The sequence below is a fragment of the Coptis chinensis genome, chromosome 4 (assembly GCF_015680905.1).
Source record: "Coptis chinensis isolate HL-2020 chromosome 4, ASM1568090v1, whole genome shotgun sequence".
Taxonomy (NCBI): domain Eukaryota; kingdom Viridiplantae; phylum Streptophyta; class Magnoliopsida; order Ranunculales; family Ranunculaceae; genus Coptis; species Coptis chinensis.
In genome coordinates this window covers 27,280,048-27,296,827 of record NC_141459.1, presented here as the reverse complement: position 1 = coordinate 27,296,827, position 16,780 = coordinate 27,280,048, and the positions used below count along the sequence as shown (strand labels likewise).

Genomic DNA, 16,780 nt, shown 5'->3' with positions numbered 1-16,780 from the left:
AGATGAATCCGCCAAGCTTCTGGAGCAGCACCAACTGGATATGACGACTCTTCGCGACCGTTTCAAAGCTCTAGCTGAGAAGAGGGTGGCCCGAAAGGTCCAGGAGGAACTTGACCAGCTCACTCAGGAGGGCCGCCTTCTCCCCAACAAACCTACTATCCTGGTGACTAGACCCCCTGAGGCTGCCGGCGACCATACTGAAGCCGTCGACCCTTCTGGCATCCTAAAGAACCTTGCGATGGGCGTAGACCCCCTTCCATCTGCCGTCATTGAAGAGTCCCACATTGCTGCCGTTGAAAGTGTTGTTTAAGAAACTAACATTGATTCATCCACCTAGGGAATGCCCTAGTCTTTCCTATGTATCACAATACTATTATTAACTTGCGATTTGACTCGCCCCCTGTTTATGTATTTTGCTTTGTGACTGAGTTTTATATGTTTGTTGTCTTCTCCCCTATAACTGTCTTTCGTTTATTAGATTTGCTAAATATATCTCTCGTCTCTAGTCTATTCCTTGCCTTCTCATTCACGCCTTCCTGCCATTTCCCTCCCTTGTGCTTTCTTTATCAAAATTGGGCCCCCTCGGCATATACAACCGCGCCCTGTCCTGCGGGATCAACCTCTTTTGATCCCGACCCCTTCGTACGCTGGTTCCAGCGAAGGGCTCATCCCCTCCATGGCTTCTCTCTCTAAAGGAGCTAGATGGGGTCGCCCTCATTGCCCCATGTGCCTTTTACCTCTATGATCCGCGGAGGGCTCATCCCGCTCCGCGGGCTCGATCCTTCCATGACCCGTTGTAACAACTCATCTTGCTCCGGGCCCTTTCCACTGCTAGTGTCAGCGAAGGGCTCATCCCCTCCACTGCTCCTCCTCCTAACAAACATAGAATCTGATGACCGATCCACGGAGGGCTCATCCCGCTCCGCAGATACACCTGGGCCACGACCTGTGAGAACAACACATTTTGCTCCTTGCCCCCACCAATTCTGGGGCTAGCGAAGGGCTCGTCCCCTCCGCTACTTCTTCCTCTGCAAGAAATCGATGGGGCCACCCTCATTGCCCCATGTGTCTTTTACATCTATGGTCCGCGAAGGGTTCATCCCGCTCCGCATGCTCGGTCCTTCCGAGACCTGCTGGAGCAACTCGTCTTGCTCAGGGCCCTTTCCAAAGCTAATGTCAGTGAAGGGCTCATCCCCTCCGCTGCTTCTCTCTCTCTAGGAGCCAGATGGGGTCACTCTCATTGCCCCATGTGTCTTTTCTGTTCACGTTCCCATTCAGAAATTTTGCCTAATAAACATATTTCTTTTCACAAAAGTGCTATGGTTTTATATATTTACAAACAACTTTAGTCCTTTGCGCGAGACCTTCCTTACATTGCTCTGAACTTCAGTACATTCACTTGTAAAACTTTTTTAACATTCTTACATTCCAAGGCACCGCTATTAGCTTTCCTTCCATTGTTTGAAGCTTATAGGTTCCTAACCCTCCTTCCTCCATCACGGTGTACGACCCTTCCTAGTTTGGACCCAATTTCCTGTCCTTTTCTTCCTTAGTGATTGGCATCACATGACGGAGCCCCAATTCCCCTATCTTAAATTTCCGCAGTCTGACCCGTTTGTTGTATTGCCTCTGTAACCTCCGATGATACTCTTCAAGACGGATGCGGGCTGCATCTCTTCTCTTCTGCCAAATTCAAATCTCCAGCCAAAATGCGCCAATTTGATCCTTCTTCCACTGCCTTGGTTCTCCTGGTAGTCGCCACCAGTTCAGCGGGAATCACGGCCTCAATGCCCTATGCTAAGGCGAACGAGGTCTCTTTGGTGGTGGTCCACGGGGTGGTTCTATAAGCCCAAAGAACATGATTCAACTCGTCAGCCTATGCACCCTTCCTATCTTCCAACTTTCTTTTCAAATTGTTTAGTATCGTTTTGTTGGAAGATTCCGCCTGCCCATTGCCTTCTGGGTTATAGGGGGCCGAAAACCCTTGTTTCACTTTGTAGGCTTTGAGGAACGCCGCCACCTTAGCACCTGTGAACTGTGTCGACATCCCATTGTCTGCAAAGATGGCATATGGCAGCCCAAACCAACATATGATGTTCTCCCACATAAACTTAATCACCTGAGCCTCCTTTATCTGCTACAACGGGACGGCTTCTATCCATTTTGTGAAGTAGTCCGTGGCTACCAACATATACCTTCTTTTGCCACTAGCCATGGGTAATGGCCTAACGATATCAAACGCCCACATGGCAAAGGGCCAAGGGCTGGAGACGTTATGCAGGGGCTCGGAGGTGCAAATATCCGCTGTCCAAATCTCTGACACTTGTCACACCTCTTGGCAAATTCGACTGCATCCTGTTTCATATGAGGCCAGAAATAGCCTTGCATCAGTAACCGATGTGCCATAGTCCTCCCTGCGGAGTGGCTCCCACAATTCCCTTCATGCAATTCTGCCAGTACCTCTGATGATAATCGTGGCCCCAAACATTTAAGCAACTGTCCATTGAAGTTCTTCCTATATAGTTCCCCTCCCATCAACACATATCTCTGAGACGCCTGCTCCAACCTCCTTTTCTCGTTCCAATCTGTCACCTGCCCTCCTTCTAGAAAGTGCTTGATGCGATCCATCCACCCCCCTCCTTCTTCTGCAACATGGCACACCTCTATTATTTCCTCTGTGCTTGGCCTCTCCAGTCTTCCCACCTTTATAGTTCTTTCCTCAGACCCCGGCATGGCGGCGACCACATATGCCAGAGCATCTACATGCCTATTCTCCCTGCGCCCTAGGTGTACAAACTGAAGCTTTGTAAACTTGTTAGCTCTTTGATGCACCACCTGCAAGTATTTGGCCATTCTTGGACATCGGGCCGCAAAACCCCCATTTGCCTGACATACCACCAGATTCGAATCGGAATATACGATCAAGTCTTTCACTCCAAAATCTTCTGCCATTCTTAGTCCTGCTATAATGGCCTTGTACTATGCTTCGTTGTTGGATGCCGTGAAACCCAATTTCATGGTCAACTCTATCATGTTATTATCCGGAGTAACCAACACCACCCTTATGCCGCTGCATGCGTCTGTCACTGACCCATCCGCAAACACTCTCCACCCATTCCGCTTATCCCAAGGATCTAGTTGATCGGGCACCCCAGCCTTGTCTGACTCCATGACCATCTCCTCTCCCCACGTCAGGTCCTCTACTGGGAATTCTTCCAAGAACTCCGCAATGGCCTATGCTTTCTCCGCTGTTCTTATCTGATACTGTATCTCATAGGAGCTAAGCATCACTGCCCATTTCAACATTCGGCCCGACTTCTCAGCCCTTAACGCTTGTTTAAGCGGTAGGTTGGTCACCACCACTATCGAGTGTGACTCAAAGTACGGTTTCAACTTCATGGTGGAAAAGATCAAGGCCAGGGCATATTTCTCCATTCTGCTATACCACATCTCAGCGTCTAACAGTGTCTTGCTTTGGAAATACACCGGCCTCTCCACTCTGTCCTCTAGCCTGACAAGAATGGAACTAACCGCATACTCGGTGGCCCCTAGATACAGGTACAATTTCTCCCCCTACTCCGGCTGCGACATCAATGGAGCTTTGCCCAAATACCTCTTCATCTCTTGAAATGCCTCCTCGCATTCCGGCGTCCACACGAAGTCCGGAGTACTTCTCAACAACCGATACAACGGTCTACACTTGTCCGATGACTTGGAAATGAATCTATTCAATGTCGTGACTCTTCCAGCGAGACGCTGCACCTCTGTGACGTTTTGTGGCGACGGCATCTCTACCAACGCTCTTATCTATTCTGGATTAGCTTCTATTCCCCTATGAGTTACGATGTAGCCCAAGAACTTCCCGGTGGTCACCCCAAATGTGTATTTCTCTGGATTAAGCTTCAGATTGTATATCCGCAAGATCCCAAACGTTTCCCTCAATCCATCTAAATGCTCCCTCTCCGACATGCTCTTTTCCACCATATCGTCTATGTATATTTCCATTCCCCTCCTGATCTTGATTTCGAACATTTTCTCCCCCAACCGCTGAAACGTGGCTCCAGCATTTTTCAGCCCAAAAGGCATCCTCGTGTAGCAATATGTGCCGCCTTCTACCACAAATGTTGTTTTCTCCTGATTTGGCCCGAACATTGCGACCTGATTGTACCCTATAGACACATCCATGAATGAAAATATTTTGAATCCTACTATCCTATCCACCAACTCATCCACCCGTGGCATGGGGTAACTGTCTTTCGGGCACTCGGCATTCACATCTGTGAAATCCACGCACATCCGTACCTTGCCATTCTTTTTTGGTACCACCACCACATTGGATAACCAATCTGTGAACTCTACTTCTCGTATTATTCTGGCTCCTTTTAACCATGCAACTTCCTCACGAATGCCCGCTGCATACTTTGGTCTAATACTCCACATGTTTTGCCTTACCAGTTTTGCCTCCTCTCTCATGTGTAACCAATGACAGACGAACTCCGGGTCCAACCCCGTAACCTCCTCAATGGTCCATGCAAACATGTCCTAGTTTTTTGACAAGAACTAAATCAAATCTCTCTTCCACTCATCCGTCAAGCTAGACCCTATCGCGGTAAACCTCACCTCCTCCCCTCCAATATTTACCACTTCAATGTCGTCCAGTGCCTTCAGACCTGTTGCCGCGTCCCCTTTCTCCTCCACCGAGGCGCACTATAATTGCTATGCCTACCTCTTCCTCGAATTTTAGTTTTCCTCGTCCGGCCCTCCGATCAACCGCTTAACTGTACCCCTATGACTGTTCTTGGCCATCACTTGGTCTCCCCAAACTTCATACATACCAATAGGAGCGGGAAACCGTATCACTTGATAGTAAGTTGATGGGACGGCCTTTATCTCATGAATCCACCGCCTCCCTAGAATTGTATTGTACCGGGAAGACGAGTCCACCACCATGAACCACGCAAACACAGTCACGGGACCTGTGGTTACTGGTAGTAAGAGCTCTCCCATTGGCTCAGTCATGCTCCCATTGAATCCATCTAAGTTAGTCTGCGGCGGCCTCAACTGTCTATGATCAATCCCCATTTCTTCCAACGCCCCTTTAAACAATAACTCCACGACACTGCCACAATCCACCAATACCCTTTTCACCATATAATTGCCCATTGCCACCGTGATGACCAATGCATCTTCATGGGGAGAATCCACTGCCCGCAAATTTGCGCTGCTAAAGACGATCCTATCCCTGTCCTCCGCTTTCCCCACTCTTGCTCGCGATCTATCAGTCCCTTCATTAAAATACTGGATGCTCGCAGTTATTCGCACTCTGTCTCTATGAGCATTATGGCTTAATACTTCTCCACTGAAGACCACGTTAATGGTTCCTAAGATACGATCTTGTCACGGTATAACCTCCTCGTTCTGTCCTCCCCTTATAAACTCCCTTATCCTTCCTTTTTCCAGCAAACGCTGAACCATGCACTTAAGTGCATAGCAGTCGTCAGTCTCATGATTGTGTATCTGATGATAAGTGCAGAAAGGTTTACCAGGTAATTCTCCGGGTGTGTTCCACAGCCCTTCATACCTCTTCATGTTCTTTATCAGCGGTAATATTTTGCTCAAGGATCTATTCAGCGGTGTAACTTCTACCTCGCGGTATGGTTTTATCTCTCTGTTCTCCTTTCTAATCCCTTCTCAACTTCTTTCGGCCCGTGTTATGTATCCGTGGTATCTACCCCTTTCTTTCTCGGCGCATCCGCCTTCCTTATTTCCCTGTCTTTCTCCAAGGATGGCACCGCCTTCCTGAATCTCTTGGACTCCTTCTACATACTATCCTCATATCGGATATACTTCTCTACCCACGGATACAGTTCATGCAATGTTGCAATCTCATTCTTTGCCACCGACTGGTGTACTCCTGTCCCTGGCCGTAGGCCCTTTCAAATGCAATCACCGCGGTCCTTTCATCCAGGTTTTCGACCTTCAATGTCTCAGCTTTGAACCGACACAGGTATTCCCTCACTAACTCTGTGGATCTTCGTTGAACGTTGAATAATGTCGCGAGATCCACCACCCGCTTTTTCTGATGAATGAAGTGATCTATAAATGCCTGTTCCAATTCTTGAAAGCTTCTTATACTCCTAGCTGGTAGTCGATAATACCAGTCTGACGCCCCCCCTTTCAGGCTAGCGGGGAACATCATACATTGCATTCCGTCATATCTAGACTCTTGCCAGAGTGGCATTTGCTGCCAGAAATGGAGGATGTGGTCTGTCAGATCGCCTTTTCCATCGTACCTTCCGAATCTAGGCTGGTTGAAACACTTTGGGACTTCCGAAGCCCAAATGTCATCCGCCAATGGGTTGCAACTCAGCCCAGCCATCACCTGACTAGCTGCTCCCCCGCGACTCTTCGTTTACTGTCGATTAGCTTCCCTATCGCTATTTATCATTTCTTGCACCTGCTCAACCGTCACACCGGTTACTGGATTTTCCACGAGATTCGGCTCATTATTCTCTTCCTCTTCCATATCCTCGCTTGCCTCTTTATCCATCTCTTCTTCTTCCCTTTCCATTTCCCTTCTTAATTCGTCATTCTCCTCTCTTAGCCTCCCTATCTCTTCTCTCATGAGCCGCGTCTCTTCTGCTTCCTGTTCCTCTCTTCTATCTCCTTCTTCCCCAACCACTACCTCAGGCATCAGTTCCTTTGCAGCCACCTGCTTCGGTCTCCCTACCTGTTTCTTAGGTGTCATCTCTTTCTTGCTTCTCGGTCCCCACAAACGGCGCCAAATGTAAGAACCAAAAACCTCTAATGGAATAAAGCACTAGTGGCTCTCAAATACAACACCACAATCACTCTCAAGTCTCAACTCTCTCTCTCTCTCTCGGGTGCGGCCTCCTCCTCACCTGTCTTCCTCTCTTCTTTTTATACCTCTCCACCCTCTATCTGGGCCATCCATTTGTCCCTTCATCTGACGGCCTCCTGTTAGTCGTACCTCGGCCACGTCTGCCCTAGGGTTCCGCGGCCCGATTCCACTTCTCCCCAACCTACCCGGTTACATTGCCCCCCCCCTTCATCTTTGACCCAGTCCTCTGTTATAAAATGTCCCACTACACTTTGTTATTGGTATGTCTGAATATGTTTAGAATTACTTGCAGAAAGTTGATGAGATGGTAGACATTGTTGCAAGTGAACCAGTAGTTGTGGTCCTTCGGTTGGGGCAAATGAAACAATTTAAAACCATCATTTTGAAGAAGAGACCACCACTTTGTTTAACTTAATTTCAATAAAGGGCACTAATTCGATTGCAGTGATCAAGAATGGGGTTATTATTGAGAAAGGAAGACATGGGGGTTTACTAAATATCAAGAATAAGGTTTATAGCTTCTTGGTAGCACATCAAATGAGTTCATGATAGGCCCTATTTCATTCAGTGCAAAAAATGTGGCTTTCAAAATTTGAGAGGACTTGTGTATGCCTTTGAAGGGTTCTTGCATTTAGTGCACTCTTAAGCTAAGACGTTGTTGTTTTAGTGAAGTAGTACCCAACATCATCTACTTGATGTTATTGTCCTCTGTAAGTGCAATAGTGTATTGTCATCATAGCAATTGTTTTAAAACACTTTGTTACTTGGTGTCGATTACCTCTCATTCAATTTGTTTTGACTGAGCTTTTACTATCCTTGCAGATTTGTCTGGGACTCATTGAAGCATGTGACCAACAACAATTGATGAAAATTTTCCGTTCAAGCTAAGGTGATTTCTTATGCAATTGGCTATGAATTTCCTGTTATCTGCAGATGTGATCTATTATTTTGTTTGATGATGTGATGTTATATAAGCAGATTTAATATTGATTTGTTCATATCTGCAAGTTAGGCTAATTTGGTTTCAATAACCATCAAAGTGAGGTTCAAGCAAAAATATATGAAAGATTTGCATATGAGCTCCCTTTCTTGGATCATAATGTCCTTTTGCTTTTAATTTCCTTCAGGACCATAAATGTAAGTAAACCTACAGAGCCATCCGCCAAGTTGTTGCATATTTTGAAGGTATGACGCTCTTTTTCGTCTTCCCCTATTTATTCCCTTTCTTATTGTTTTTTCATCTCACTTCCATGTTCTTTTTTAGTTAAACTTCTCACTTCCATATTGGGCATTCACCTCGCTGATTTCATTATGTTATTTACGTGTTCTCTTCTAACGGATTAATAATGAATCCATTTTCAAATTGGAATGCACTTCAGTGGTTTCTTTCTTTGTATGTGTTCTACATTTCTTTGTGTTTGTGTCATAGAAATATTTTAAGCAATAATTGCTCTCTCTCTCTCTCTCTCTCTCTCTCTCTCTCTCTCTCTCTCTCTCTCTCTCTCTCTCTCTCTCTCTCTCTCTCTCTCTCTCTCTCTAGATTTGAATGAAGTTAAGTTCATATAAAAAACAATCAATGTTTTGGTGTTCCGATACATATAAAAAAGGCATTTTTATGCATTTTGATAACTTTCAAATGAGTCTTTGTTATTTACCATCCCAAGATTTTAATCAATATTATTCTCTTTCTGCTCACTTTATTTCATATTATGAATGGTCAATATGAGGATTTCTAATACTATTTTTTGTATCTATGTATATATCTATATATGTGTCTATGTGTCTATGTCATTAGTTGATCAAAGTGTTGTAGATGGAGATGTACTTAACTATGATATGGAAGATAGCAAAACGAGAACCAGACCAGCTAAAAGAAGCGTAAATTGGTTGCTTTTGTTGCTATAATACACCTTTGCAGTAGTAGGAACAATAGGATGTCCTTTGTTGCAATGGTTTTACTACATGCATGGTCGAAGTCATAAATGGCTCTCAAGTTGGCTTCAGTCTGCTGGTTTTTTCCTTTTAGTTGTTCTTATGTCATTTCTCTATCTAAAAGACCTTTCAAGGAAAAAAAACATAACCTCAGGTGTGTTCTTCATGGAACATAAGCTCATGTTATAAGGTGTTGTAAATGGAATTTTGTTTGGTCTTGATAACTAGACGTATTCAGCTGGTTTGACTTTCCTGTTTCAACATTTGCCTTGCTCTTCTCAACTCTACTTGCTTTGATAGCTTTGTTTGCTTTCTTTATAGTGAAACAAATATTCACCTTTTATTGATTGAAGTTTATTATTGTTATGACCCTTGGTGATATTGTTAGTACTTGCTTGGTTTTTCTTCACATTAGGTGGAGCCTCTTTGTTAAGATTATATTTACCTTCCGTTGAGAAGGCTTTTAGCAAGAGCAGTAGACCCAATGTGACAATTGAATCTACTGCATCATACAAGGAAGAATATTTAATCTATGTGGTGGTGATGCGCCTTTTGGCAGACCAATAAAAGGGACATGGTGGAGACATTAATTAAACACTAGATTTCACATTTAAAGTTAAGTAGAACTAAAACAGAGAAACATGTGTGCACGTCCAGGTTATGTGCCCATATCAGGTATGCGTCCCCCTTTTCTCCTTCTTTTCAAATGATTGGTTTTACATATTGTTTGGTTATTAATACTTTTTTATTCCAAAATAATTTCTGGGGGAAGTAGCGAAAAATCCACTTGAATTAGAAATAATAGAATAAAAGGACATGGAATGGTATTATGTATTAGAATTCAATTTCGACATGAAGTTACTGTACTTTTAATTTAGAAGATGGAGATCTAAGTCGTTAGAAGTTTAGCTTTTTGTTAACATTACATTAGTACACACAAACGAAAAGTTAGAACGATAAATAGCGACAAACAAAAAATTAGAACAATAAATTTCTAACTAGATTTCTGTGTAATAGTGTGTTGGTCTCTCATGGTTAACAATCTGGTGTAGGCTAGTGGAAGGAACACAGTTCTGATGGATGCGCTCTCCAAAAGAATGGCAATTGTTTATGAGAAACCAACAATTATTTTTGGTGATGATGTTACTCACCCCTGTCCTAAGGCAAATTCTAGCCCTACTATTATGGCTGTAAGTTGCTCTTTTCTTCCTGTACTTGTTGATGTGTTACCTACATCTTTCCATATTTAAAATGTATCTATTGTAGGTGGTTTCTTCCATGGATTGGCCAGAGATATCCAAATACAGAAGTCTGGTCTCGGCACAACACCGTCACGCCAAGAATTGATCCAAGATTTTTACTCATTAGTTGAAGATTCTCATAAGGGTACCTCTCATGCAGGGATGATTCGGTGAGTGAGTAATTGTTTTTCTACTGAAAAGCTTAAGTAGAAGCTTTTTTGTTTAACATTTTAGCTTACCCATGTATTGCATAGGACTAGCTACAAAGCGAAGTGGTTTATAGTACAACCTGCAAACATGGAAATAGGTTTCATATCAGAAATATATGTTTTTCTTTATTCCAGATGACACCCGAGTTATTGTAGTTACTGATTCTTATTGTTGGGGATGTGGCACTGGCTTATTTATTTCTGGCATGGTGTTAAACTGGCATAGCCAAGTTACGAGGTATTGTGAAGGGAAGAGCTAACATGCCAATTGATAAGATTTTCATTATATATAGTTGCTAGAGCCTATGATGGTCTCACCTAGAAAATACTTAGGTAGCTGGGGATTCATTTACCTTGCTCATTTTTTAAAATTAATATGTTTCTCGAGAGCACTAATATATAAGAATATTTGGTGCTAGAATTGCATAATTGTTAGAATATTTGGTGGCCTTTGCATGCCTAAATACTAATTTACGGAGACTTTCAAGACGATATATGAAAATAATCGTGAACATTTAAATTTTATAACTTTCCATTTACATTGTGTTATTAGACAATTGCATTAATTAATACAGTAACTATTCTAAATTATATGATTGGGTTAATTTCTATGGAGACATTTGGAATTAGGGATCACTTCATATATCTTCAATCACGAATGCCTTAGTTACAAGAACACTAGCCAATTATGCTACAACGAACAACGTATACTTTAAAGTTCAAACAATTTGTAGTGCATAACATGGCCTAAGGGATGTGGATAGCATGACCATTACATGAAAATGAGGTATTATTGAGGTGTATGTACATTACATGGCCATTGCTTGCTTGTGGATGCAGGTAATTAAATAGTTCATAGCCGATGATCCTTTTAAGATAAAAGATGTAGAAAATTCATAATCACACTTTCCTTTGTATCTGCATCCCACTTGACACAATAAAACTTTGAATGTTGGAGACTTGGAGTTGCGCAATTGTGACTTGATTATGTTTGTACCATATTATTTTTCGACAGATTTGTTGTTCTGCTAGTAAAATGTCATGGTGAAAGCAATCTATTATTAAAACTGACATATGTAGTCTTTTTCAATTGTTTCTTTGTAAATGCAGAAATATTACATGGCTTCTTCTAGGGAACTTGTTCACATTGTTAACATCCAGAAATCACCTGTCATCCATCTCTTTGGAGAATCAATTGTTGGGGCAGCTACAATTAGAGGCTTTGGTCAAGAGAAGCGGTTTGTGAAGAGGAATATGTATCTTATTGACTGTATTGCTTGCCCTTTCTTCTGCAACATAGTTGCCATTGAGTGGCTTTGCTTGGGCATGGAATTACTCTCGACTTTTGTTTTTGCATTCTACATGTTTCTGCTTGTAAGCGTGCCACACGGAAGCATTGATCCAAGTATAGAACTCTTCCATTCTTTCTCTTTATATTCGAGTCCTGTTCATTTTCTTGAAAAACATCCCAATACTTAACTTCAAATGATGACAATGTATCATAAATATAGTTTGAGTTTAGCACTTACTACAGTCCCCTATTATCAGATCTTTAAAGTGTTGGAAGTGCTTCTCTGTAGGCATGGCGGTCTTGCTGTGACGTACGACCTTAACTTAAATGCACACTTATCACGGTGGATTTGTTAGCTTGAAAACAAAATTATTTTTATTGAGCGTATTCATCAGCATTCTCAACTCCCAAGTGAGGCTCCACTAATCATTGAGGACTCTCGCCCTCCATCCTCATGGCCAGAGAATGGAACAATTGAACTTACTGATCTGAAGGTTAGTTAGGCTTTACTTTTATGATTGCATTCACTTTGCTAATGATTCCTATGATTATATCTATAAAACTTATATAAAAATGATTCATTCACGTTATTTTCTCAAATTGATTATCTCTATTTTCTGAATTTTTTTTTTAAGGTTTTTTACGAGGAGAGTCTTCCTGTTGTCCTTTATAATGTATCGTGTTCATTTCTTGGTGGAAAGAAGATTGGAACAGTAGGACGTACTGGAAGTATATTTTGGGGAACTTGAGTACCATCTAGAAATTAGTATGAGCAGGCCCACAAGAAATTAAATCAAGATTGGTGGAAGCTCAAGATTGGCACTTTGTAATCCTATAAATTATTGGTGTATCAAGAATTAAAGCATGTATACATTTTACTTGATCAAGAATTCTTACTTTCTTAGTTGATTCATGTCATATCAGTTACTTGATAATTCCATACTATGTACGCCATAAAGTACTTGATCAAGAATTCTTACTTTCTTAGTTGGATCATGTCATATCAGTTACATGATAATTCCAAACATGTTAAAGGGATTTCATTCAGTTATAGAGTACAAACATTATTGGTGTACTTTAATTCTTATATTGATGTAATATCCTATGTAACTCCATTTTGGATGAATGATTAACAAACTAAATGACTAAGCTTCGGAGGTTATGTCCCATTCTTCCAATTCAATACCTACAGTTGTATATTACCTATTTATCTAAGGTTTGTATACTGATTTCAGTGAATGACGTTACAAAGATTCTTTTGATGCACTAACATTTTATCTTTGTCGTTTGGAACGTGCACTTGCTAGGATGAGAGGCTCAAAGTACGTGTGATTTGAAGATAAACTTAATAGTTTATTGATAAGAGCCCAAAACTGTAGTTTTAACCCTATAACAGTCATACATTTAGACCAATTATGTGAGTAATAATTAAGAGTTAACACTGATTACGTGTTTTTATGCATTTCAGGTTTCAAAGTCCATTATATGCAGAAATGTGCCACTTTAGCGAGATAAAGGAGCTAAGGTCGGTTAATAAGGAGTTCCATGATTAAAGGCCAAGATTCAAGAAGACAAAGCCTTTCTAAAGCCCGGTCAAAAGCTGAAAAATCGACGCGGGCTGAAACAGCACACAAGTCAGCAGAACTTCCAAAAGCCATATCTTTGGACTCAAACCTCGGAATTGGGCCTACCTTATGTCAAAACGACCGGCTTGGAAAGAGCTTTCTAATGGTCTAAGCCTTGACCCAATCAGATGAGCAGAAGTGGACGAAAAGTCTGTTGAAGCCAACTGCAGCTGAAGAGGCCTTTTTGGACTGAAAGAATTGGGTTTTGGGCCTGATTCTCTGGCCCAAAACATGGCTCCAAGCCCATGCACGATTTTTGGATCTGGACATATAAAAACAAAAGCTTAGCTCTTTGTTAAGGGTAGCTAGTTAGACCTAAACAATATAGATAATTCTAGATCTAGTTTCCAGTATTTTAATTAAGTTTTAGTTCCATTTTCAATTCTTGTTTTAGATTAAGTCTTTGAATCATTGTTCTTAATTGATTAGATAAATAAAATAGTTATTTTGTTAATTTCGATTTTGTCATCTCAATTTATAGATCTAGTTTTAATTATTGTTGGTTACCATTTCTTAGTTGTTAATTAGAATTTAATTATTGTTTAATTTAGATTAGTAAATTTCGAATCTTTGATAATATGTTTAGTTTAGATTCATATGGGAATGATTGGAATGATTCAAGGCTAAAACCTCCATTAGAGGGGTTGATGAAGCCTTGATGAAAACTTAGTGGTATAGTGTAGAAGCATTGTAGAATCTATTCCAATCTAGAAGGTCGTGATTAAGCCATGAGAATGGGTGGGACGACCTCACATGCTAGTTAGTATTCGATAGAAATGCCATGAAAAGTGGGGATTAGAACTCGAATTCTTGCGGTAAGAACGTAAGAATCGAGATACAAGAATCTATACTAGGTTATTAAGTTGGATTCGAGGCGGATTCAATTCCCCTCTAATCCTTTATCTAGATTCAAAAACAATCATATTTCCATAGCATTCGTAGTTAAATTCAACATAATATATTCCATATAGGTATCGTAGTATAACACCCCTTTCGTAAAGCTCTCATTAGGCTTAAGACCGACTAATTAGATTAGAAAACATTCCATGCTAGAGCACTAGGAGTGGAACAAATTTGTTACTCCACTCTATTTCGATAGATTTGAGAGTAGAAACTTTGATAAAAAATAGACACATAGAAAGTTTTAGTTTACTTACGTTTTGAGTTCATCGCTTTATTTCGTAGGTAAACTATTCAATTCAATCTTTTATCAAATGGCGCCGCTGCCATCTTAGTCCACTTTAGCATTGTTTTCATAGTAAAATTAGTCATTTTTAAGTCCCATTAAACCCACCCACCCTTGTTTGATTCATCTTGTGGTTTTTCCGTTTCATCGCCGAAAAATTCAGCGACAAAATTAATTAACTCAAAACCGGAAGCGACCGCGCCTTATAAGGAGCGCACTAACGAACTCTATAGTCTAGAACACGAAGCCAAAATCCCGCTTAAACCCTTCTAAAGTTCTCTGGACCACGAGCGTTCTAACCCGCTTAAATCATGGAACAAGGGGCTGATCGACGCTTCTATGCGAAAAGACTCGGTTCATACTCTAAGCCAAAAAAAATCTCGGATTTCAACGGTTTTGTTTCAAACTTCGATTTTTAAGTTTTTTTGTTCTAACTTGTTATTTTTTGAACGAACACGCTATTGATTAAACAAGACGCTATTCATAAGCGAAGCAAGGACGATATCAGGTATTCCTTTCTTCCATACCTCGTGATCTCCGGTTAGAGGTTCATACTAATATATCAAGATTGTTTGGATTGTTGTCGTGTTTAGACTTAGACTTGCATGAGATTAAGGTCCGGGTGGGAGAAAAACACCGAATTTCCATATCCATCGACTGGAGAATAATTAACCGCCAACGCCAACAAACAAATCTATTGAGTATACCAATCACTACACCTCTAACTACTATTCCACCAACCACACCGACACAATGGCTGAAGAAAGAGAGACTCTCTCTCTCCGACTTTTACAAAGTCTTGGCGATAGCCCTAAATCTTGCATCGTTTCTAGCAGGAGACCCGGTGGGGATTTTTTAGAATCCCCAAACATATTTAATTTGTTACCCGTTTTCCATGGTTTAGGCCATGAAAACCTTACCAACACACGTGTAGATTGAACAAATCTTTACAACATTCCATCATCCTACGGTTGGTGCGAACAAATTAAAGCGAGGGTATTTCCCCTTCACCTTAGCCGATAAGGCAACGCTTGGTTAACGCCCAAGCCCTAACTCTAACTGGACTCGTGGGCTAAACTTGTTCAGCTATTTATGGAACATTTTTACCCACCCGTAAAGACGGATGAGATGCTTTCCAAGATTCATTTCTTAAATTTTCCACGTAACCCTCATGAATAATTTTTTCGAGGCTTGGAATCGTTTCACCGACCGCTTATAGAGTGTCCACACCATAATCTAGCAAAAGACACGTTAGTTCGTGCCTTTTCAAAGGACTTCAACATCACCATAAAGAAGTCCTTGACATAATGAATGGGGGTAGTTTCCTAAGTAAAGGAGCCCCTGGAGGCTTACAAATTTTTAGAAGAACAAACTAAACATTATTTAATAACAATTGGATGATGATATCCCCCTCCGCTAGTTCTTCTTCAACGATTAAGGCACGCGTATATGTTTGAGATGAAACCTGATCCGAACTTAAAATTTAATCGGATCTCTAACTAAAAAGGTAGAGGCTATTTCTATTCAACAAAAGCCTATCCCCGTCATGAATGTAAACTCCAACCCATGTAATTTCTATTTGAGTCATGAGCACCCTGACTCCTATTGTCCTCTCGCCTATGAACAACAACAATTAGAGCAAGATAATGTTTGCTCTATTAATAACTATCCTATTCCTAATGCCCCATGGAGACAACATCCCAACTTTAGTTGGCGAAACAATCAACAAGTTACACCTCCAGGGTTTAATAACCAAAATGTAACTATAATCAAGCTCCACCTAGGCAAGGACAGGGACAAGATCAAGGAAATTATAATAATTATAACAACCAAGCGCAACCACGACAAGGTGTAGCACAAGGTCAGAATAATTATAATAGTTATAATACCAATAGAGGTATCGTTCCGGTTAACAATAGTAACTATCACAACCCACCCATTAATAATCAACGTGAGATAGTTCCAGTCACACCACCTGTGACTACTACACCTACACAACCGGATTGTATCGACGTCTTTATACAGGTTACCCAACAACTTTTCCAATCAATGACTCAATCAAACCAACAGATCTTACAATCCATAAATCAGGGCATACAACAGTTAGCCCAAGAGAAAGCCCAACCAAAAGGCGTGTTTCCAGGACAAGCGATACCAAACCTTAAAACAACAAACACAGCCTTTGAGGTAAACGGTAATACTAGTACGGAAACGACAATAGTAGGTGACCTAAATGCCATCACCACTCTCCGCTCTAGAAGAGTGGTTGATAACAAAGTAATTATGCCTATAGTTACCCCATCAGTACTCCCTACACCGGATATCGAACTAGATACCGAAGTAGAAACTAAATACCCTACCACTATAGAGGTACCAATTAAACAACAAACTAAGAAACAGAAAGCCAAGGTAACACATCAAGTCGAGCCATATG

The 16,780-nt window shown here is 41.3% G+C and overlaps 1 protein-coding gene across 1 annotated transcript; it reads right to left on the bottom strand.

Annotated features, from left to right (window-relative positions):
• Positions 1 to 1,876: 1,876 nt before the first annotated feature.
• On the bottom strand, positions 1,877 to 2,952 carry LOC147502981 (uncharacterized). Its single transcript, XM_086604671.1, has 2 exons — positions 2,196 to 2,952; positions 1,877 to 2,055 (listed from the first exon to the last, which is right to left on the bottom strand). The coding sequence occupies exons 1-2, from the start codon at positions 2,950 to 2,952 to the stop codon at positions 1,877 to 1,879; spliced, it is 936 nt and encodes a 311-aa protein (XP_086460797.1).
• Positions 2,953 to 16,780: the final 13,828 nt, after the last annotated feature.

Bases quoted from the DNA above. Each gene is read 5' to 3' on its own strand.
- LOC147502981 (XM_086604671.1), bottom strand. From the start codon at position 2,952: ATGGCAGAAGATTTTGGAGTGAAAGACTTGATCGTATATTCCGATTCG. The intron at 2,056-2,195 runs GTATATGTTGGT...CCATCTTTGCAG, and splicing joins ATGGCTAGTGGCAAAAGAAG to ACAATGGGATGTCGACACAG.